Source organism: Pungitius pungitius, chromosome 18 (genome assembly GCF_949316345.1).
Source record: "Pungitius pungitius chromosome 18, fPunPun2.1, whole genome shotgun sequence".
Taxonomy (NCBI): domain Eukaryota; kingdom Metazoa; phylum Chordata; class Actinopteri; order Perciformes; family Gasterosteidae; genus Pungitius; species Pungitius pungitius.
The window spans coordinates 1,441,376-1,466,037 of NC_084917.1; the positions used below are offsets into that span (position 1 = coordinate 1,441,376).

A 24,662-nucleotide genomic window follows, 5' to 3' on the forward strand; every position below is an offset into this window, starting at 1 on the left:
GAACATGATTAGATGTTAAATCGCGTTGGTTTGTGTACATTTAGGGTTTGGTACCTCGTAGCAGATGTGTGACAGAAGTGTCTTCGGGAGGACTTTGTCATTAATTCACTCGTTTGTGCTTCCTTGTGTTTGCTCCCCTCCGTCCTTCATCCGGACCTCCTCCTCCTCCTCCCCCTCCCCCTCCCCCTCCTGCCTGTGTAAATGATCAGTCACTGAGCAGGTGAACCCTCCACCTGAGACGGGGCGTCGCTGAAGGAGGACTGAATGTAAAGGGACGGACAAAAGGACGTTTACTGAAGTCTTCAGGGTACTTGTCCTCTTTTGTTTTAAATGGCTTTGTGACCCCCCTTAAAAATGCAGTAGTATGTATGTGTATGTGTACATATATATATATATATATATATATGTATGCATCAATGTACACTTCTGATTACAAGTACAATAAAGAGACATTTAAATAAGTAAAGGACCTGAGAGCCCCCCCCCCGGGCTGTTTGAGGCTTCTTTTGGGCCCATTTGTCAAAGGAGGGGCCACTATCAAGGCTGTGACTACAATGGTGGGGAGTGTCGTCCCCCCCCCCCCCCCTCCCCCCCCGGCTCGTCTCCTCTTCATTCATATTCTGCTCTTTAAACGTCCCATTCATCAATTACCAGCACTGCAGCACCATTGTTCATTTAGACTCCCACACACACACACATTATGCAGCCCCCCCCCCCCCCCCCCAAACACAAGGTCCATTATCACACATGTGCACACATTGAGACAAGCGTTAAAGAATTTCCTCTTATAGCGTCGTCTGTCCTCTCCGATGGACATTTGTGTGTTCGCGTCCCCCAGAGGACGAATCCTCTGACAGCAAGGTTCCTGCCGCATGAAATGACTTTTTTTAACTTCCTGTTATTCAATTATTAGCTAAACCGAGTTATTAAAGAACTTTGAGTCCAAATACTGGAAAGCTTTGCTGATCGATCAATAACCAGAAGGTCCTTCTGATTGACGTGTCCTCCTGTCTCCTGTAGATGTGTTGATTCTTCTCACATTTGGGCCCCGAGCTGCAGGTTTCACAGGTTTTAACGTGTAAAGTGACTCAAATAGATTCGGCTCCTTTAATTCTCTTCTGGGAACAAGGCAGCGGGTTTTTGAGCCAGTTCTTCCTGCTTCGGAGGCTGAGAAGTTTGAAGATGTTGAAAGCACTCGTGCCATCACCAGAAGCTCACTGAGTAACGTGATGAATCTCAGCTCCAGCTGTGATTAAAGGAGCCCAGATGTTGAGCACTGCAGCATTCCAGGGGTTTCAACCCGTCTGCTGCCAGCCAAACTACAATAATTAACTCCCCTTTCACCTCGTGCAGTATCATTCCCCCCCCCCCACTCCCCCCCCAACTGGGCCTGCTCAGGGAGGGGCGCCTCACGCTTTAAAGCCCCGGGGCTGCAGGGAGGAAACAAAGGGGAAGTCGACGAGAGAAGATCATCGTGTGCCGCGCCGAATAAAACGTGGCTCAGCCGAGTAATTACAGTCATTTACACACACACACACACACACACACACACATCCCATTGATAATAACACTTACATAAACAGCCTGCTGGTGTCTCTGAGTCCACCAGCTGTGACGCTGGGGCTGAGTTTACAGACAATCGTTGTTTCCATCGCTGTGCAAAGTTACACGCTGTCAATCAATCCATTTTACCCATGATGCATCACTGCTCTGTTTGTTTGCTATCAGAGACTTTCACGTGTGTGGGAGCTCTGTGAAAGGTTTGTCCGTGGAGTCTCAGGGTCAGGACTGATTTAAGCATATATGTATATACATATATACACATGTATATATATATATATGCATGTATGTGTATGTGTATAAATATATATATATATATATATGTAATACATTGTGCTCAAACATCAGGGGGGGGGGCAGTATTGCAGGTTGGATGTTATTGGCTACTTGTAATCTCTGGATTCCACTGAAGCCTCATTAAGTAAACGAATGGACTTAATTACCATCAAGCTGTGGAGCTATAATTAATGTTTAATCATAAACGCGGCTCATAAATATCAATAGAGGCGTTGATATGTAATTAATCTATAAATCAATGTGATCCATCTCTAAGGAGAACTACTTTTACGACATCTTGTACTCAACTAAAATATTGTTGTGCTTTTCTGTTCCCGACATTTTATGAACCTTTAAACACATGTGGAGATATTTAATCTTATTAAATAACCGTCACATATTTTTGAATCCCTCGCATCACTCCTGTTGCTAGGAGACCGGGGAGGATAGTGAGCCTGTGATTGGTCCGTCAGTAAGCAGCCATTAGTGCAATCTGTTGTGTTTCACATGTTTGGATTGAGCTTAATTGATTAATAAATTGACCAATAACAGCTGTTGGCTCTATTTTCATAACGTAAATCAATCAACATCTGGACGGGATGAAGCCGATTGATAAGTAAACTGTGGTTTTTCACCTCATTCTTTTCTGCCCGTGTTTCAGCAAGAAGCGTTTTATTTTGAAAAGGTTTGCCTTGCAGGAAGCCGCCTGGTCGCTGTGACACTTCTGAAAGCTTGATGGACAGAAATCACTGCAGCTGGTGACATTCTGGATCCCCTCTGAAGAACCTGAAGCTTTGTGTTCTTCAGTGACGTCCTGCAGGAAAAGGTCCTGATGGAAGCCGAGGGCTTCACGGCTCCTTGAACTCATGAATAATAAAAGGTCTGAAAAGAGCAGAAGATGAACAACTTCCAAAGTTAAAGTACTCGTTTGTGTGTTTTTAGGACAGTGAAATATTTCATTTGGCATGTTCTTAAAAATGAATGAATGAACGTTCTTCTCTTGCAGGGCTTTGATCCGACTCAGAACATAATCCACATGATCTTTAATCTACTCCAAGGACGACAGGTGCAGTCGAGTCATGTGATCCCACCTCAACACACGAAGCATCTTCTTTATTCACTGTAGGTGTCGACGTGTGCTTCTGTTCCCGTTGGTTTGGTTGGTTTAACAAAGACAAAACAGCTGCATGAACAGCTGGTTCAAACATGAAAATACAGATACAAAAAAAAAAAAACTCAGTAGATTTACACATTGACGTTCATAAGCATTCTTACAATATTTATACAGTGAGGGAATAAAAGGTAAATATGAAGAACATATAACATGTGTTGCAGTAGTACTACATGAGTATAGTACATGTACCTCCTTGAAATACAGATTCAATAATATTCCAGGTTTTACAATGTTCACATTAGGATGGATTTTATATCTAAACTCATAAAATATAAAAGCTCAAAAAGTAAATGAAGTATAGAACATACAATACATTTTTACAACTAAGTCAGTTTAGTAAATTTAAATATGTAAATAGCTTTTGAGTGAGTACATGCATCAGTGTTCCTACTTTTGGAGAAGCGGATGAGGAAGTGACGTTTGTGTAACTCAAGTGTTTTTAACCTTATTTTCCTGCAGCAGCTTCCTGTCTGTCACAACGCACAGGAAGTGGAACCAGGAAAAGCTCCACATTCCTAAACAATCTTTTTAAGGAAGTGAAAGGATGACTTCCTCCGAGCCCAGATAAACATCTGTGTCCACTTCCTGCAGCTGGACTAATCTACGGGACCACAGCAGGTCAAACCCCCCCCCCCCCCCCCCTCCCCGACATGTGGAGGAGGAAGTACTCCATCCTTTAAACAGGAGTAAAAGTACCTCATGACATCTTGTACTTTTACTTTGAGCTTAAAATACTATGACTTTATTCACTAATCTATCATTTTCTGACAGTGAGACTCACACTAAAGGTTTTACGCATACTTTAAAAATGTATTTCTATTGCTATATTTTACATACTATTCTGCATTGACATACTTTGGACATTCTGTACCATGGATTTGTAATATGCTTAATTACTGTGAGGTACCACCTGGAATTATCAATTGATATAATTAAAGACAAATACTTAGTCCTCTGAAAAAAAAAAAGTTTTTAATTAAAACAAAAAGTTGATTCATTAAACGAGTTTATAAAACAGTGATTTAGTTACATAAATAAATGGATCAGTGTATGAAATCTTCATGAGCAGGTCGTACAATCATTCACCAAACGCAATAAATAAGAAAACAAGAGCTACAAACCAGAGACACGCAGAACGGACGAGGAGCAGTTCAGCTAAAAACAACCAGCGAGGAACGTTTGGTTATTTTAAAGCATTAAGACAAGGCAGCAAAGAAGGCCGTTCTCTCCCCTCCCACAATGCACCTCTGTGTTCCAGAGGACGCACACTTCCTGTTTGCAAGGCCGATGTTTGGGAATTCCTTCTGATATGTGTTTTTTTTTTTTTTTTCTGTTTCAAAACTCAAAAAAGTACTGCAGCTTCAAGTATTGTGCCTCACATAGAATATTCTGTCATAAATTAGTTAACATATACATTTTTTTCAGACATATACTTTCATATATACAGGACAATAAAATGCTTTTGTTCTCTTTTTGTTTGTTTTTTGTCTGCTTTTTTCTTCTAGAAATCCCTGAGATGTTTGTTGACAGTTTGTTTGTGAAAACAAAGATGAAGTAGGACTCAACGTGTCTTTGTCCGTGGGGGGGGGGGGGGGGGGTAAAGCTGGATCCTTTAAAAAGAGGTACTTGTCACTTCAGATGGAGTTTCTCCATTTGGTTTAAAGCCGTTAAGTCTTCTTCGTTGAGGCTGTTGAGCTGAAGGAAGCAGGAGGTCAACCAGCTGCTTCTTCTTCTCCTTCATTATCAAACTGGTCTCTTTTGAGCAGAAACAAGAGGACACGTCCACGGTGAAGATTTGCACGAATGTCTTCGGAGGATTTTCAAGTCAGAAAGGACAATAAAAAAAAAAAAAGGGCTTTTTGGTGGTTGGATCAACCGAAGCGTTCTCTGACGAGCATCATCAGCTTCTTCTTGCCCTTGTAGATCTGCTTCAGGTTGTCTATGAACTGCGTGAACTGGACGTGTCCGTCGTGCGCCATGAGGAACGTCTCGCGCGCCTTGCCCAGGAACTCGATGAACTCGCTGTAGTGCCGCGGGCTGATGTGCGTGAGCCGCGAGTGCGTGGTGTTGATGTACGCCCCGATGGTGGCGTCCAGCAGCTGCCTGAGCGGCGCCTTGTCCAGAGGCATCAGCTTGCCGGCGGCCCGGCGGCCGTGCAGCGCCACCATGCCCGACGTGGTCAGCGTGCAGCGCCGCAGGATGTCCGACAGCACCGTGGCGCACTTCACGCTCTTCACCACCAGGGGGATGACCGACGCCAGCTCGTTCTTGCCCAGCGAGTGGCTGAGGGCGCACGCCCACAGCACGTCGTTGATGGCCGGGTGCGTGTCCTGGTTGTAGCTGAGGTTCAGGTGCGTCATGGCCAGCGTGGCGAGCTTGTAGGCCCTCATGGGGTAGCCCCGGTGCTCCATGTAGCGCGCGATGGTGAACAGCTGCGTGTAGTTCATCCCCGTGGACGCCGCCTCCAGCACGATCTGGTAGGCCGTCTCGAAGGCGATGTGGTCCTTCTCGCAGAGCGTGAGCGCCGACAGGGCGCAGTTCTGCGGGTCCTTCATGGCGCACTGCAGCGCCAGCGTGCGCGCCGAGTTGGCCAGGTTCTCCTGCTGGTGGCAGTCCAGGTGCAGGCGGACGATGGTGCTGTTGGACATGACGGTGCTGGCCACCACGCTGGTGGCCTCGGTGGGGGTGAAGAGGGTGAACCAGCTCTGCATGATGCTGTCCAGCGCAAACACACCTAGAGGGAGGGAGGGGGGGGGGGGGGGGGGGGGGAGTTAGAGGGAACCCTTCTGTTCACATGGTTGTTTTGACCTACATTTATTCTACCAAAAAAGGTTTGATTGACACTCACCGGCCTCCGTGGCACAAGTGACGAGCCACCGAACCATCTCCCTCCTCCGCCAGTTCAACGTGGACAGCGTCATCCTCATCACCTGGAACACACACACACACACACACACACACACACATTAGCTCTGTGCTGGTCGCGTTCCTCTCTGTTGTCGTCGTTGTTGTTGTTGTTGTTTACCTGGAGACCCAGCTCCAGGGAGACTTTGAGCAGCGTGATGTCCGGCAGGCTGTCCATCAGGGTGGCGATCTTGAAGGCGTCCTGGGCCAGCTTGAAGATGTGCGACGAGGAGTGGATGTTCTTCTGGATCGACTCCAACACCGTCTCCAGTTTACGGGCGTCGCCTAGCAACAGCAGACCAGATGCTTTCATGTCCACAGGAATCAATGTTAATGTTTGCGACTGTGACTGAGTGAGTGAGTGAGTGACTGAGTGACTGTGTGACCGAGTGAGTGACTGACTGTGTGACCGAGTGAGTGAGTGAGTGAGTGAGTGACTGTGTGACTGTGTGACTGTGAGTCTGTGAGTGAGTGAGTGAGTGAGTGACTGTGTGACTGTGTGACTGTGAGTCTGTGAGTGAGTGAGTGCGTACCTTTAGCAGCGGTGAGCATGGTGGAGGCCAGCTCACACTGTTGGGTCTCGATGTGGCTGAGGGTGAACCAGCGGGGGAGCCGGTTGGACGCCACCGACACGATGTGGTGAGGGCGGGACAAGTCGCCGGGGGGGGGCGTGGACTCCAGGACCGGCAGCCTGAGGAAAAAAATAAAAAAATAAAAAAACTTTATTAGTCCTTTTAGAATCGATCGGGGCAAAGCTTTTAAAAGAGTCTCCTGTCGTTCAGGGAGGAATCCGACACCTTGTGCTTATTATTCACACATTAGAAAGTGGTTTCCAGCTGCATTAATGATTCAGTGAGTGAGGAGGTGTCATTAAAGTGTCCCAGATAGAGACGCCCCCCCCCCTCACTGAAGAGGACACACTCATCGTTCTGAATATCAAAACGTTGTCTTTCTGGTGCGTTCTCATTTTAAATTTCTAATCAGACGAATATCTGAAGAAGAGATTTTGGGCATTTCTCATTTCTCATCTTCATCATCATCATCATCATCATCAATCATTCTAAATAAAGACACGATGAACCATTGGTTTGGTCACATGACAGGAAGCGCTTCCACTCACCGCATGGCCCTCAGTGCAAGTTTGTACGCCAGCTCGGCGTCGTGAGGTAGCAGCGAGGTGAAGAGATACTTGGCGAAGGTGTGCATGGGGACGCTTTCTCTGTAGAGGAGCTCCCCCAAACCGCTGTAGGGACCGGCTGCAGGACACGGGGGGGGGGGGGGGGTTAACAAAACGCTCAGGGACACAAGCATCTGGCGAAAGGTGTAGATGGATCCTTAAATGTAGGTCAGATTCTAAATAATAAAGAGCTTAGTCGCATAATTAGTTTAATCACAATAAAGACTATTTCGGATTTTTTATTATAGTTTTTGATGCATTTCTCTGCGATAAAGTTGGATTTTCTTTTATCAAAAATGTTGCAAATATAGAAAATGTGGCGTTTGATGCAGCATCAAAGGCTGAAGCTCAGTCTGGTGTTATTTTAGATTTTTTATATTGTCAACAAATACCATTTAAAATACAATTTTTAAAAGAAAACTTCACTTATTTTTGCCTGAAGTGTGATTTCCTGAAACCAGAGGACGTGGGGCACCTGTTGTGAAATATCTTCAGCGGCGGATGGATGCACATTTGGTGCTTTTTGGGGGGGCTCATTGAGGCGTTTAGAACCTCTACGGCTCAGTAGAACAGAGAAAATGATTATTGATCAATAGAATGGTGGATTTTGAGCTTTTTCTGGGATTTGTTGACAATAAGATTAAAAAAAAACACCTTCCTGTGTCTTTACTTTATCGCCATAATCTGAGAGGCTGAATTGTGAAGACGGCCTCGATGACACACAAGTACAACGTGTGAAAGTACACACGGGTGTGAAGTCTGTCGTGTTTGGACACATTTAAAAATGCAGAGATAACAGAAATCATCTGGTGCGTAAAACATGCAGCTAAAGACAAAGGTTCAAACATTTGTAACTGTGTGCAGATACAAATGTGTACGTATGACGCCATGTTTAATCTGTGAATCTGATTAGTCATTGAGCTAAGCTAACGTTAGCATCAGTAAACGTTAGCGCCCCCGGCTCACCGTCCAGCAGCAGAGCGGCTTGGCGCCTGAAGATCTTCACCAGCGCGTCGTCCAGGTGGACCTCCTGCAGCCGGGCCAGGAGCTGCTCCTCGTGGCGGCACACCTTCTCCTGCGCGTAGAGGCCCTCCGGCATCACCCTCTGCTGGCCTAAGCCAATCAGAGCCGTCTCCACGGCGAGCGACGCAAACGACTCGCCGTCCTCCAGGAAGCGCTGCTCCGGCCTCCTCCCTGAGCCTGTGGGGGGGGGGGGGGGGGGGGGGGATGGGTCAAGGGGAGGAAAGGTGTCCCTCTGGGCTGTGCACTGAGCCCAGTATTGATACCGCTATTGATCGGATCTCTCCGGTCTAGCGCGGGGGAATGAGGTGTGTGCAGCGATGGAAGTTCCAATTGAAAACCTCCTTTGAGTCGGGAAACAAACGCTCGCTGAGCTTCCCTCTGCATAATTAATAACTATTAATTGGAGTGATTTTCCTGCTGCATTCCTTATTGATGAGCCGTTATTGGAGGATGACTGCGGGCCAATCGGCGTGGTCACCGCTGATTGGCACCCGAGGGCCCCGACAGGAAGAAGCCATCAGTGTTTGTGCAGCAGAGTACTCCGTCTTGTGACATTTTTATATTTAAAAAGCATTTGAGTTTCTTTTAAATATGTCTTAAGAGGTGAAATGATCTAATAATTCACAAAGAGCAGATTTCAGATTTCTTTCCCATTAATCCTCTCAGGACCCGTCAGGGTCATCTGGCGGCCCTCTAGAAGGGCCAGACCCGTATGTTGGGAACCCGACGGTAACACGCCGCAGTGAAGTAAAAGGATCCGAGTACTTCTGCGAAACAAGTACCTGAGAAGTCGAGCAGCGCCGCGTCCTCGCCGCCCCGCCCCGTCTCCATCAGGGTGCTGAACAGGGTGCCGATGGGGTCCAGAGGGTGCCCCACCCAGCCCTCCATGTTGGTGACCGACGTGACGCCTTTGGGCAGCAGCTCTGTGGAGGACATTAAGAACGTTATTTATTCCTTCTAATACGATTCGTGCGGACGATCCGGGGCCCGGGAACCAATTAAAAGATCATTCGATTCAATTCATTTCTACCGACACAAAAAAAAGTGACTTTGCTTAAAAGGCAAAAAATTAAATGTTCAATTCAATCAATGCTTTGTACAACTTTTCAAAGAGTGCTTGATGATTCTCTTAATGTCTTATTACCATTTTAACATTTAAAGGGTCGTTTGAGCCACTAGCTGCAGAGCGAACGGACCTTTTTTGTGCGTGCGGAAGAACTCGGCCTGCTTCTGCTGCTGCCGCCGCAGCGTGTTCACCACGGCGATGGCGAGCCGCAGCGCTTCCTTCGGGTGGCCGTGTGACCTCAGCGCGTCCACTCGGGCGCACGCCGTCGGGACGTGCTCTGGGAGGAGAAGAAGAAGAAGAAGAAGAAGAGGAGGAGTTTCCCATGTCTCTTTCTTCCTTATTAATCACCCCCCCCCTCATGCGCCCGCCCCTCTCACCGTGCCACAGGGGCCACCCTCGCGCGTCGAACAGGGAGCTGTTGAGGTTGTCGTGGTAACAGTAGTTGGCGTAGTGGTCCTCGGTGATGATGTGCTGCAGGTGGGGGTCCTGCCAGTGGAGGTCGCAGGCCTCGATGGCCCGCGTGAACACGGTCCGGTGAGGGCGAGTGAGCGGATCTGTGGGGGGGGGGGGGGGGGGATGGGAGGAGGAGGAGGAGATGATGTTGAAGGAGAGAAGAGAATCCTTCAGGTATAATGCAGCAGAGGATTTGGGAATATAGATGAAACACAAAAGGGGGGGTTGGGGGTGTCATCTCACCTGGGTGGCCTGGGGGGCCCTGGGGCAGGGCGTTGGTCAGATTGGTCAGCTCGCTGCCATGGTTACCGTCCTCCAAGGGACAGACGTCCACGCCGTTCCACCTGCGAAGCTGTCGCAGCCAGAAGCCCTTCTGCTCGGGTTTGTAGTGGGGGTTCAGAACGATGCACATCCACAGGGCCCCTGTGCACACGCACGCACACACACACACACACACGTTAAGACATGGATTCAAGGTGGAGGAGGAACACACAAAGAAAGAAGAATGGACCCACTAAAGGATAAATAGACGATGACGGATGACAAAATGAAGAAAAGAAGGGAAGTGAACTGGAGAGGAGGAGGAGGATGGGGGAGGGGACAGAGTCTCTTTGTTAAGGCTTCAAGGACAACAACGAGCGCCGAGGGGAGAAGTGACGAAACGCAAGGCAACAATCTACAGGGGGGGGGGGGGGCTTTGACATGTTGCATCACATTCTGGTTTTAAACACACTTCTATTTTCATCATTGATTCTGATGTTTTTTCCTCAGAAGCAAAAATGCAAAAACACGCACACAAGATATTTGTCCTCCAACATTTTAATCCCAACCACATTATATTCCAGAAAACCAAAATCTTCACATTACAGAAGTGATTGTTGGAATTTTTGATTTACCTTTGACCCGAGGCATCGTTTGATATCAAAGGATTAAAAGCTGACCTTAAACTGGATGCATTGCTGTGTGTGCGTGTGTGTGTGTGTGCGTGTGTTACCTAGCTCGTCCCACAGCTGCCTGTACTTGTCCGTCATGGTGGTCCCTTGCTGCCTCCACAGAGCCAGGCGGGGGTCGCCCATGAACTGCTCTGTGATCAGCGTCAACATGCGCGCCCCGTTGGAGTCCCTCATCTTCAGCATCTCCCTCACCTGCAGAGACGTTTGGAGGGGTGCATTGTGGGTGATGTCTGCGGTTGGGGCCATGACGCATGTGTGTGTGTGCGTGTGTGTGATTGCGCTACCTTGCTGAACAGTAAGTTGAGCTGCTTCCCCGAGCCGTGGTACCCCCCCTGCGAGAGGAAGAGCTTGACCTGCTCCTGGACCTGCTCCTCGTCCAGGTGCCAGCAGTTGTCGTCGTCCACGCTGGCGCCCGCCGTCGGGTCCGGAGCTCCTGCTCGCCGCACAAAAGGAACGCAGTCAGCGAGCCGCTTTGATTGGCTTGCAGCCCCCCCCCCACACACACACAGACAGACGCTCACCGTGGACCTGGTTGATCTCAGAGTTCTGCGACAGGATCTCGTCGGCCAGCTTCTGCGCCGTGGGCAGCACCTCGGTGTGGTGCACGGTGATCAGGTACTGCACGAACTTCTGCAGCTGGTCCCGGTTCATTTGGAAAAGCGTCTCCGAGATGGGCAGCCGCAGTTTGACCTGCTCGGGCTTCCGTACCCGGTACAGCGAGAGCGCCACCACGTGGGCGCAGTAGAAGATGTCCTTGTTGCCGCAGCTGCACGTCACCGCGGTGATTTTGCAGCGGTCGAAGCTGACGCTGACGTTGCAGACCAGCTCCGCCTCCGAGGGGGTGGCCGGCTCCCTCACGGTGCCGCTGAGGTGGAAGCCTGCAGGGGAGAACAGGAAGTACTTCCTGTCAGTCATCGGCGCTCAGCGGGTCCGGACAACGTCCAATAAAAAAACGCCCGTTTTTCTACGTCTCGTCACAATCAACGTGTCAGTGTTGAATTGAATAATAACGATTAGAGAAGAAGAAAACACGTAAACATCATGTGACATCACAGAAGGGTGGAAGCAGAAGCCCCCCCCCCCCTTTTAGCTGCTGAATGCCCCTGTGTGTTCACCAGCTGGTCTCTGGATGTGTGCGTCCGTTTGGGCGCTATAAGAGCAGCAGAGTTTTAAAAAAAACATCTACGAACCCAGGTCATGTGACCCATCGTTTCTGGCATTGGGGGGGAATCGCCCCGTGGTCTCTGATTCTGATGGATTCTCTTCTCCATGGACTTTGATAGAATAGGGAACTAAAAGCTGCACCAAATACTCTCATTCTCCTTTTTCATTTCCCTTCCACATCCCCTCCGGTGTGTTTCCGGGTGGAAGGAGGAAGAGTGAGGGAGAGGAGGAGCAGGTTCCAGCTCGACACAAACCCAGAAAACTAAAAAAGTCCTGCTGCAGTGACAAGACAAAGTGTGTGTCCTGGGTGGGTCGGTCACAGATTACAGGCCGAGTTTATCCTCCGTACATTCAGTCACTTTCACACCAGGTTGGTCTGATTACAACATCTGGCTGAGCTCCACATGTTTCACTGAAGCATTTTCAGTGGTTTCTAGCATCAAGAAGTACTGTAATTTAATTACTGTAAAGGGTTAAGCAGGATCAGATATTAAACTATTACACTACTTTCTTATTTTAAGGTACTTTAATATACACTTTATATATATTTCATAATACTATAATGACTCATTTTATGATTCTTACACTCTCAGTGTTTACACACACACACACACACACACACACACACACACACACACACGTAAACAGTCAGAGTTGATCATCATAAACAAACTGTCCTTCCCTGTGGAACATTAGCGGTGAGATATGAACCCCCCCCCCCCCCCCCACCTCCGAGCCCCCGCTGGGGGGGGGACGCTGCTGTGAGCAATCTCTGTCTGTGTGGTGAAGACTGAAAGACACGACACCTCCGTAGAAACAGAAAAGAGACACGTCTGTTCTCACTGCAGGAACACTGAATCCACATCCGCTCTTTGAAACACACACACGCACACACACACACGTGCATGCACGCACACACACACACACACCCCAACATGCTGCCCCACAGCTGAACTACTGACGTAACAGAAAGAGAGAGTGGGACTCCAGGAGGAGGAGCGCTGTGCTGCTGGAAAAATCGGTATGCCCTCAGCTGAGAGAGTGAGTGTGTGTGTGTGTGTGTGTGTGTGCGCACGTTGGGCAGCTAGCCAAAGCCCTGAGCTCAGCATTCTGTAATGCACTTCCTCTCTGTGTGTCTGCGCTCCACAGCTTGCATAATAGCGCTCTGTGCACAGCGTAGCAACCAAACTTAACTCCTCGACTCCCACAGCAGCCACGTTCCACTGAAGCAAAAGCTGCCATTCAGACAGCATGAGCGTTAGCTTAGCTTAGCATAAAGACTGGAAGCAGGGGGGAACTGCTAGCCTAAACTAGAAGCCTTACTGGAAGCATCCAAAGATTCTTTTTTATTTCCTTCTAGGACCTAGGACCTGGACGGGTTAACACTTCACTCCCAATTAAGCCCGAGGTAATCAATTTAAGCCGTCTCTGTGGGATTAAGTGTGGAGCATGTCTCAGTGGGGGGGGGGGCTGTGAATGAGCAGTATCTCAGCTCCCTACAGAGTTCAGCCTGGGGAGACCTTCAAGGCTGTGTGTGTAACGTCGCCCCCTCAAACTGGGCTGCAGGGGGTCATTTCTCAGCTATGTGGCCAAAGCCTTCATTTAACTGTCAGCACACAAAGCCAGAGAGCCCCCCCCCCTTCCCCTTTCACGCACCAGTCAGCCAGCTCAGCCTCCAGTCAGGCGGAAGCGAGAGCCTCTCGGGCCAAGGTGTGCTTTGTGTGTTTGTGTTCTTCTGGCAACAATAGGGAACCTAATCTGTGACCCGCGGCACCGACAGGAAGGAGAAGTAAACAACCAATCAATAGCCACGGCCCGCTGATTACCATCTGCTGGTCCCAAACCAGTTACCAGCCTCCAGTTACACCGGGAGGAGCCCATGGTGGCTACGCCAGTGCTAACAGAGCCCTGTGAGGCCCCGTGCGTCGCCATGGGAACGGATACCAAACATGGAGACAGGAAAGGAGGGAAGTGGACCGGCCCGCTGCTAAACGTTAGCGGCTAAAGCTAAAGCCGGCAGCTAACAAGGTGATGTGTTCAGAGGAGGGGGGGAGGGGGTTGAAGTGGGAGGGGTGGGGTGGGGGGGGTAAGGAGCTTGAAGATGCACCTCCGTGTGAGCTCCAAATGAGGTCAATGAGGGTTTGTGTAAACTGGGTCAATCTGTGACCCTCTTCAGCTCCTCCAAGCACCAACGTCTTAATCAACTTCCTCCTGATACCTTCGTCTGCGTGATCAGAAGCACACTCCACACCAAGCATTTTTTAGATAGAATTGAGCACATTAACTGCTTCCTCCATCCAGCCCCCCCCCCCCCTCCCCCCCCTTTGTTCCAAGGAGAACTGCAATAATAACAAACTGCTCAGCGAGGCCTCGTCCACTTCACCTAGACTCGAGAGTAGAGTCCTCCACCACGACCCAAAATCAAAGTGTAATCAAAAGTAGGTTCAGCCCCCCTGCTGACCCCCCCCCCCTCGCAATGTGTGTATTGCGAGGTCATTTGGGCTTTGTGAGCTTATCAAACCCTTTATCTCTTTCCTCTGCTTCAGCCCAAACTAAAATACAACAGTAAATAAACAGGGGGGAGCTTCTCCTTGTTTAGGAGATGAACCAATCCTGCTCTGGAGATGTTACTGAGATCACGTGGTTTCATCTCATCTCATCGGCCTGTTGAGGTGGAGCCGATTCAAACTTCTTCAGATCCCGTTTGCTGGCTTTAAAGAACTAAAACCACGATTCCTTGTGGTCGTCCATCTTTGAGAAGTCGGATAAAAGCAGAGCGGTAAGAAGTGGAGGAGGAGCATCGGCTACTTGGAGTGGTCGTCTCCCCGGTGGAGGCGGAGCCTCGTGGGGATTCGCTCCAGCTTTGTGTTTACGCCGGAGATAAATGACGGCCTTCAGAGGTTTCACAAGAAGCTTCTAAAAACGGAGCGAAGAGGGATTTTCCCCGACTTTTAATAGCATTCGTTTGAGTGCTGCGTCACTCGCCGCTCTGAGGACAAATGCATTTGTTCCCACTCAGGAGACGCGGAGCGGCCTCCACGGAGCCCTAATGAGCGCAGGAATCCCACCAAGACACGACTGGAATCAGATAAAAAGCTTTTAGTGTTTGCTTACACGCTGACCCCCCGGTTGGCCTTTATCAAATATCCTCGTGTTCGCTCTCCTGCTTCGACTTTACATACCAGGCCAATAGTCAGTTAGCTCATTAGCTTAGCTTTAGGGGGGGGGGGGAAACGCCCACACACACACACCTGCAGTATACTAGGGTGACCTTTGCCCTCTGAGCCGACGGCTTCCTGAGAACAGGGCGTGGGCCGTCGGGAGGTTCGTTTGTGGAGGCATCAGAGAAAATCATATCGAAAAATACAAAACCAGTCACAGGAGGAGAAAAAAGAAGCAGCGACGAGACGCCTTCCAGTAAGAGCGTCCTCGCGTCTCGCACTAAACACGAAACCAGACGTGTCATCGAAGTCACTTCCGTAAAGTCGACTATGACTGGAGGTCCATCACATTAAAGGACTAAAACTCCTTCATCTTTCACAGACTAATCTTCAAATCAACGTGGGTACAAGCAAGTTACCGAACACTCCACTCACAGAAGATCTCGTTGGTCTGAGGGAACTTTCACCCTGAAGTGATGGTTGTGAGGTTGTGGAGCAGCAGGCAGATGAAACCATTCAGTGATTAATCGCTCATTAGGAGAGTTGCTGCTGAACGACTAATTGATTAATGGGCCTGGATCGAGATCCAGCTTACTGCAAATAATCCAACACTTTATCTTACTTTAAAACCCGCTTAGAAGAGCTGAAAATACCCCCGCGTGTGTGTGTGTGTGTGTGTGTGTGTGGAACAACGCGTCCGACCACATTATCTCGTCTTTGTCTGACTGAGAGAAACCGTTCAACTGTCAGTGCGTCGCTGAGAGGATCCTCTCCTTTAGTGGGAGGGGAGGGGCCCCCATCCTTGTCAAAACAGGATGCAGGCCGCAGCGTATCACGGCAGTGCATCACACCACAAACCCCCCCCCCCCCGTGTGTGTGTGTGTGTTTGGGGTGAACTGACGTTGCAGCCTGCGGCCCTGAGGAGAGATAAACATCGCTGCTGATCGCCCTGTATTTCAGCTCTCGGTTATTTGGTGTGGGGGGGGGTTCTGTCGCCTCACTTTTTATCTGGCCTCCTTCTGCCGGAGTGTCTTTAACCCACCGAGCGAGCTCTCCTCCTCCTCCTCCTCCTCCTCCTGCTGCTGCTGCCGGCATCTCACCCGACCAGCTGGAGTCTGCTTCCTGTTCCGCTGCCACGCTGTGAATCATCAGCTTTCGATCAACTCTTCATCCCGACCACGCCCCTCGGCCTCCGATGTGAGTCATCGCTTCGCCCTCCACAGGTCGGATCATCAACCCAAGCATCTATTAGAACCCCCCCCCCAACCCAAAGACTCCATCATGATGATGAGGAGCGGCGCCTCCCGTTTCCACCCTGCTTAACGACAACACTCGTCCTCAGACGGGGACGAGACTTGTAGGCGCATGCCGGCATACCGCCGTGCACCGCAGGGCCTGTGACTGCTTGTGGCATCGCAGGTGTGTGTCTGTGTGTGTGTGTGTGTGTGTGTGCGCGCTCTGTTGAGCGGCGACAGTCAAGCTGAAGATCACACATTATTATTATTATAATAATAAAAATAATAATAATCCAAAGTGCTGCAACTAAGATCATCATCAGACAGTCTTTGTGTTTCAACAGATTTCACACGGAAAAAACCTACGTCTGAGAGAAAAAAGGTCATTTGTAGCGCGGGTGGAGACACGCAGGGAAACCTGCGTTATAAACCGCTTTAAAGGAGAGTACATTTAAAAAGGCAAAAGAAAGAACTGGGAATCATTATTTGGTTCATTTTTTAACAGAGACTCCCATGGTGCATTTCTGCAAACAACCAATCACAGAGCTTAAAATGAATTAATCAAATTGCAATAATTATATTCAAATCGCTTGTTTTTTTCCGACCAACCGTCCACAGAAAAGAGTTCCTTCTCACACAAAGAAAAGCAGAAAATCTGAACTAGTGACGAGCGAGCAGATTTACACAATGCTGCTCATCAGATAATTATGATGAAAACAGACTTTAACAAATCTCTTATCTCAACGGGAGTCGTTTCCCTTCAGCCGGGACGCCCGATAAAGCCGCGATGACGTGAGGTTGCGCAACAGCCTCCGCCCGGGCGACACGTGCGCGAGCGCCGCGCGCCGCCTGCAGCCACGGCCCCCACCAGCTGAACCAGATCATTTGCTTGTTATCACAGAGACTGAAAGGTGGGGCATGCAAAGAGGCAGGGAGGGAGGGGGGGGGGGGCAAAGGAAGGATGTGGATGCTTATGGGGGACAACAGTCGATGGTTTACATCCTGGGACACGTGGTTTGGGTCTTTGGTGAATTTGGATAAGTTAAGCCGGGCCCAACAGGCGGAAGCAGGTTCCAAAAAAACTAAAAAGGAACAAAGCAGAACGTCAAACAGGAGACGGACTGAATCAAGTCGCTCCAATAGCAACGTCTAGAACCCAAGTCCAGACAGACGCTGAGTTCTGAGACGAGGGAACTGGCTCCTGTCCTGGTTTTAATGACGGTGATTGGTGTCGTTACCATCAACAATGGGGGGGGGGGATGATGGGGCTGGTCAGTAACTCGAGGTTTTATGGAGCCGACCATCATTGGCAGGTGGATGGAACCACGAGTATCGCTGTGCACGTCAGCAGAAGCTCTAGTTGGTGCCTGAGGAAACAAAGCGGGAGGTGAACTAGCTCCTCCACCTGGAGGTGAAGGTTAATGATGAAGGGACACGCACAGGAATACAGATGTGGAGACTGAACCAGCAAACTTTAAAGCATAATAGATGATATTCAGCATTAGTCGTCTGCTCAGTAAATCCCATGGAAACCGCTCCATTAGAACACCTCAGTGAGCCCCCATCCCCTCCAGTCCATCTCACCACAGCAACAACGTGGATTCATCCGCCACACAAAATAGTCCCCAACTGCCTTTCCTCCTTTTGGCTTGATGTAAAAATAAAAACTACAAATCAAATGATGTATCCAATGTAAACTTTATGTAATGATCTACAGAAGCCTGGCCTTCATTTAATGAACAAGTTCCAAAACCTCGGCCCATTAAGAAGCTTCTTCTATCCGTCTCTGGAATGAGGGTCGGTGTCCTAAAGAGAGCTGCCTTCTGACACCGAGCTGGAAAATACCTGCACGGAACGCCACAGCGCCAACACGCAGCCGACTGAACGCCGTGACCTCACAGCAGTCCGCTCGCCGCCGCATGCAGCGCCAATAAAAATTGATCTTGCAAAGCAGAAGCATATAGAGGCGCTGTGCATACACCATTACTGCTGATCAACAACACGCGAGGCAGAGCGTGGTGTGTGTGTGTGTGTGTGTGTGCGCTCTGCATACTTACAAAGCTTTGCATCATTCAAGACGTGTGCACCGACTCATCGATTCTTCATAAAATTGCAGATGAGAGGGCGAGCTGCCAGTAATCAGTGTGTGCGCGAAAAGGCCCGAGGCTTCATGTGTGCATCAGTCTGTGTGTGTGTGTGTGCGTGTGTGCGTGCAAGACGACACAAATTGGGTTTAGTTCGATATGCTGAGTTCAGCAGTCAAGTGTATGAATATGTATCACAATATCAGCTCTAGCTGAGGAGGCGATAATCAATATTTCTGTAACAGTGTTTTCTTTTTCCAAGGCGCAACACAGTTAGCAACAAGCTAACAACAGGCTAACACACATTCAGCCACTCAGGAGTCACTTTTCTCAAGTTGTTTTCAGTTCCATTTAGACGTTAATGTTAACCGAGAGACAAAAGGAGAAGAGACAAAAAGGTATTTGTACCTCAGCCAAAGCGTCCTTCCGTCCATGAAGCAACGGGCCCGAGACAAACTAAATGACAGTAATGTGGATTTAAAACGTTTCAGGGGGCAGCTGCGTTTTAATTGGTAGGCTGAGCAAAAAAAAAAACAACAACACAAATCTCTCCCAGACAGAAAATACACACTCAACTACACCTCCCATAATTTGGGGGTTTGGCGGCTGTAAACAGGAGCGATGATGTTACCATGGAGTCAGTGAGGTGGGACACAACCTCATCCAAAGCGCCACCAATCACTTGTTATTATGATTATTATTATTATTTGTTGACATTCCTGCAGATTGAACGTGTGCTGAATCGGCTGTTAGCAATGAGCTCATGAAAGAATTTACTTTTTTAGAATATCAACAATGTGTTGTAACGATGGTTTCTTAAATTGGGATATTTAGTTACGGAGTCACTAACAAAGAGGCATTCCCATCAACGGCAAACACTGCATACTGACGCCATGGATGTGTCAATGACCTTTGACCTGCGGCTTGAAGCGCATCAACACGATGTCATTCACAGAGCGAAGAGCCTCCGAAGTACGAACTTGACCTCCTGGAAGTCAGCCTCCGTGGGACCGAGTGGGGACCGGCTGGCAAACATGCTGCAGAACCCCCCCCCCCCGCCCCCCCACACTGAGGGTTGTTTTGAAGACGCGTCTGCAGATAACCGGTAAACACGGCAGCCTATATTTAGGCGTGTAGCCTGTACTTCAGGCGGGACGCGTCCCCTCCACAGAGACCACGTCACGGGGGAACCTTGATCCGGCGAGGCCGGAGATAAAAATAAATAAATAAATTAAATACAAACGCTGCGTTTGACCTTTTTACGGGTCACGAAAGACGTCATCTGATGGATTTCGGAAGAAAATGGTGACCAAGAAAAGCTGGGCCTGTGGCGCTGACCACGCAGGAAGCGGCCCGATGACACGCTGCCGGGGGGGGGGGGGGGGGGGTGCATTTCTGCTTTCTGACCCGCGGTGCAAACAGGCTTTAGTGAGGCTCCTGGGACGAAGAGCGACGGTCTTTGTCTGCAGGCGTTCGGGTCGGTTGTGGAACCGCTCGTGCTTCCACAATTGATTGCGTGCGCATATCCAGGGACTGCTGATTGGAATCTAATGTTATGCATTGATCTGTAAAAAAAGGTCTCTATAAACGTATGCACGAGAAGCTCCACTTCGCCTCTTACACTTAGAGACTCGGCGGAATGTTTAAGGCGATTAAATCACTGATGGCCACCAGAGCGCCGATTAATGAGCAGCTACGCAGGAACCATTCTAACGAGCTGCTATTTGCATTTTTTACTGTCTGATTATTAAGAGTTTGTGAACAAGCACAGAATTCATATCGCTTTTTTGAGTCGAGGGTGGTGTCCGGGTACAAGTATGTGCTCATGGTGATGGAGGGGGGTATTCTTAAGCTGGAACCTTCAAGTTATTGGCATTTGGGTTTCAGAAAAGGCTTAAAACGATTAAATTCTTGTCCAAATATTCGGGCCGGACACTTTTTTATTATTGTTTGGTATTAAATGGCCGCGGCCTGCAGACGTTTCCGTTATTTCCTCAGTGTTTGTAGTCCACCTCGCAGCTCAATAACATCCCCACCAACGAGGCTATTGCACCAAGCGGGGGAATAAAGTGGCCCCCGAGTGTGACCTCCAGAAGCCGCAGTGTTTGCTCTCCAAAGGGGGAGAAATGGCCGCCTTTATCTGCGCGCTGATTAGCAGCGAGGGTTTGTTGTGGAGAACCGAAGGGTCCACAGCAAATGTGTGCCGATTCATTTCCTCAAGGTCTGCTGAGGAAAAAAATATAAATAGCCCCCCCTCACACACACACATGGGGAGATTACATCTTTTATTTATCACTTCTCAGTTCTATTTTTCCAGCAAATTCCGGGCCGGGATGCAATCAGCCGAGAAAGGAACCCTCCCTGTGTGTGTGTGTGTGTGTGTGTGTACTACTGTTACTCCTCTTTGTAAGCAGGCCGATCTAGCCCCCCCCCCCCCTTTTCTCTGGGATAACAACTCAGATTCTGTTTCCCAATATATGGGAATATATAGTCATGTTATTTGGGCAGGACCGGGGCTGGTGTGTTTGTGTGTATTCCCCTGGCCCTTCAAAAAGCATTGTGTTAGGGGTGTCGAGGGACTGCTGGAGGGGGGGGGGGCGTGTCATGCAGTCACTCAAGTGTTCAGATTGCATTGCGACTCAAATTAACCATGCGGCGTAATGGGATTACAGCCCTTAACGCTCGCTCGGGTCGGCTCACAGGTGACGAGGCCTCAGACTCCGGCCACGACTACACACACGCACACAGACACACACACACAGACACACACACGCCAGCCAGCCAGCCAACTGGCTGCAGACTGGTGTGAACCAGTGAGGCCCGTCGGGCTCAAAGCGCTGCTTCCTCCTCTCCAAACCTCCCCGACTCACCCGGCGAGTGAAAAGAGGCTTTGTCTTCCGGCCCTTTTCGGAGGCGACAGGAAGCTTGAAAGACACGACGAGGCATGGAAACGGGAAGAAAGTGCCTCGACGCAACGGGGGGCGCTGGCCGTTTGATGCGCGTGTTCGAGCAATTTTCCGAATCTGAAAGAAGGGGGCCGGAAAACACAAGGAATGGAACAAGTGGAACAAATGTAGGCCGTGGATGTTGTTGTTGTTGTGAAGTTGCAGCCGTCTGTTTAGCGCACACATGCCTGTTCCTGTTTCACTCAAAAGGGGGGGGGGGGGGGTGGGGGTGGGACCTCCTTTCTGTGGCTTTAAACAAACCTGACGTGCGGCAACTGGAAAGCGAGCACAGAGACTCGCGTGATGGTTTATTCTCTGCATTCCAGCAATAGCACACCCGAAGATGCTTCTAAATATACACCCACGATACTGCGAGGCTGCATATTTGACTGCCTTCCAACTCGGTAATTCATTAGTCTGCTGACCAAACAACTATGTGAGCGCACAAAAGACACAACGTGCATAAACAAGCACCTGGACGCACAGCGCAACTCATTCAAATGCGATGCGTGTCAGTTGACACCCAACCCAGCGGCTTTCCTCATTGCCCAATACCTCGAGACCCGTTTTCTGAGCAGCAAAACCAGAAGCCGACGTGACGACGCGGTGCATTTAGTGACGTTTAAAGCGTGTGGACGAGGGCCAACGTGGCCCCGCGTACAATGTAGTACTGAAGGGGAAGAACAATTGATTCAACTTTTGGGGGGGGGGGGGGGGGGGGGGTGTTCTGGAGACTTAACCCCAGAACCAGCTCGGATAAGCTTACTTTTGTGTCCCAGAGTAACCTCACATTTGCCTAATTTCATCAACACCCCAGAGCAGACATTAGATATGGTTATTTATTCCTCATTCTGGGGGAAGTTGCTCAATGACGTCTGGTGGTGATGAGATGGGGAAATCTGTGGATTCTTTTGTTGATGCCACAGCTTGATTTTCAACGCAATTAAAAGGTTTTTTTTTTTTTTTTTTTTTAAAGCTTTGTACCCTACATTTTACATTCAAACTGCCCCCGAGCACAACGGGATTTAAATGCCCCAGTCACACATTCCCATTCATGCACGCAGCAGATTTAAAGCCCCATTGTGGGCTCTCCTGCGCCGCCTGAACCGCTTCACCCTTTTGTTGTCAACCCCCGTCACTTTATCCACCTCCATCGCTCCACACTCCATCCTAAATGGAAGTCACGTCGTGGGTTTTTCCGGGCGCTTAACTCGTCCGGGGACGAGGACGGAGAGGGGGTTGGGTGGGGGGGGGGATGTTTCGCACTCGACGTGCCCGGTCCCGTCGCATCACTCACCGACTTGCAGCACGTTGTCCACGCAGCCGCTCTCCAGCAGAGCGATGCCCCGCCGGAAGGGCAGCCGCGTTTCGTCGCCGCTGTCCCCGCCGCTGCCGACCTCCTCCCCGCCGGTGTTGAACGACGAGTACATGCAGATCTCCCGCTCGCTCCTCGGGAACGACCAGTAGACGATGCGCCTCTGGACGGGCTCCGGGATCCGCTCGAAGCGCTCCTCCACCCGCTGAAACGGCCACTTCTCCGCGACCCTCCGCGCCGCGATGTCCAGCAGGGTCTCCGGGTTCCGGGTCTTGCTGGAGTCGCCCTGCGCGGCTCCGGAGCCGCACGTCGCCCCCGCGGCCCGCTGGCCCTGCCGACACGCCGCGCTGTATCCCGGTCTACAGCAGAGCCGCTTGGCCGGGGGCTGCTGTACGCGCTCCGCCATGGTAGCTCCGTTTTAACGGCGACGGAGGAAGTGAAGGCAGCGTACGCACGGGACGGGGAAGGGAAGAGGTTACCCGCGGCTTGCTCGCTGGCCGTGTGCGGCCAAATCATCCTTTTAAGGCAGCATGGGGGCGGGGCTTGTCGGAGCTTGTCAAACCCCTTTGTTGACAAATGAAAAGGAGGCGGGGCTTGTCCGGTTAGCTCGATGCTAACAAAAAAAAAAAACGACCGGATGGCGGAATCCCCGCACGGCCGTAAAATCCTTTGTGAGCTCCGGTGACGCAGAACGAAACACCGAATGTTTCCCCGGGCGGTCGGTTGTCACCGTGGTGGCGGTCCGCACGACCGGAGCGACGCGCTGCTGCTTCGTGGGGCCGGCGGAGAGAGCAACGGGGGGGGGGTGGGGGAGCCGGACCGATCGGGCCTGTCAACACCGGAGCCTCGTGCGGGTCTGGGGGAGGGGCCGCGAGGCCGCCCCGCCCGTTTAAAGGTCCCCAGGAATGTGCAGCCGTTTAAAGCCACACAACTGGCTAAAAAGCAAGAACTATTAGTACATCCTGCATTGACACGTCTTTGTATTATACTCAACGCGGTTATTCTTAATGAGCTGCTTTGTGTATCACACGCACACATGTACATGTACATACACTACATATATATAAACTAGTTTAACACCCAGGTCCCAAGGGGATCAAACACTAAATCCAGGGGGGGCAGTTAAACCACTTAAGGACATTTATGACATATTATATTATCTTCTCAGAAGTCACAGAGAGGCTGAGTAGGGGAGATTATGCAAGACTGCTCAATATACTACATCTGTCTGCAGGACTTAAGGATGCTCATATCATGGATATAGTAATCATCAAAAGTAGAGCATCATTTAGTGTTTAACAAAAAATAAGACTCACCCCCCAAAATAAACTTTGGACAAACGTTGATCCCCCATTACGATACCCGACAGCACGTGACTCAATTACCGTAAATGACCAAAAAGGCACCAACATTTTGAGGCTCCTTTGATGGCTTTTCACGGTTAAAAAGGCTTAACTGTTTGCAACATGAACATCCAGGAGACGGAGCAACACACCTCAGTACACTCCCTGTAATGAATGTAGTGGTACTTTATTTGAGTAAGTCCTTTTAATGCTACTCTCATCTTTTAAAGCTTTAGTTTGTCCTTTTCAGCTTTTCCAGTGCCTTTACTTTCGATCCGTTACATTCAGCTGATGATACTACCTGTGCTAACTAAGCAATGTGGTATTTTCACAGTCACGTATTGCTATTTGTACATAAGTGTCACTTCGTTCATTTAGAATTGTGTTCCTGGTCCCCTGACGAATGCAAAGCCAACAGTCCCCATCCTTTTAGCTCTGACTTGGATCTCCACCAACTAACGGCGGAAGTTGCGCTCTTTTCACCGGTGAGTGTGGTGTGCCGATTCCCTGCAGGTTCTTCCCCCGGTATTACTGTGATAAATATTGATTAGTGGAGCTTTAAGGGCAGAGGAGCTGATCTGGTCTCACTGGTGCTTCATGGCCGGAGGGAAAGCTAAAAAGAAAAAATGTGAAGTAGAGGGTTAAAAACCGAGCAGCAGTTTGGTCAGTGATGGTGGTTGGATCGGGTTCAACAGATGAGAACGATCCTGAAACCAGGCGAGGAATCACACAGTCACATCCTTTGGTACATTTAAAGTACAAATGACACACTGTTAAAGCACTAAACCACAAGGAAACTGGACAGAAAGCCAATGAAAAACTGTCTGAG

At 49.7% G+C, this 24,662-nt stretch overlaps 1 protein-coding gene across 1 annotated transcript; it reads right to left on the minus strand.

Annotated features, from left to right (window-relative positions):
- Positions 1-4,636: 4,636 nt before the first annotated feature.
- zswim6 (zinc finger, SWIM-type containing 6) lies at positions 4,637-23,279 on the minus strand. Its single transcript, XM_037484266.2, has 14 exons — positions 22,473-23,279; positions 11,108-11,464; positions 10,871-11,019; positions 10,628-10,778; positions 9,877-10,056; positions 9,558-9,734; positions 9,311-9,457; positions 8,897-9,037; positions 8,058-8,291; positions 7,035-7,170; positions 6,448-6,605; positions 6,036-6,199; positions 5,859-5,940; positions 4,637-5,744 (listed from the first exon to the last, which is right to left on the minus strand). Exons 1-14 carry the CDS (start codon positions 22,894-22,896, stop codon positions 4,882-4,884), a joined length of 3,363 nt encoding a protein of 1,120 aa, XP_037340163.1. The 5' UTR covers positions 22,897-23,279; the 3' UTR covers positions 4,637-4,881.
- Positions 23,280-24,662: the final 1,383 nt, after the last annotated feature.

Coding starts and splice junctions, on each gene's coding strand:
- zswim6 (XM_037484266.2), bottom strand. CDS start 22,896: ATGGCGGAGCGCGTACAGCAGCCCCCGGCCAAGCGGCTCTGCTGTAGA. Junction 11,465..22,472: donor GGACAACGTGCTGCAAGTCG/GTGAGTGATGCG, acceptor TCTCCCCTGCAG/GCTTCCACCTCAGCGGCACC. Junction 5,745..5,858: donor CACTTGTGCCACGGAGGCCG/GTGAGTGTCAAT, acceptor CCCTCCCTCTAG/GTGTGTTTGCGCTGGACAGC.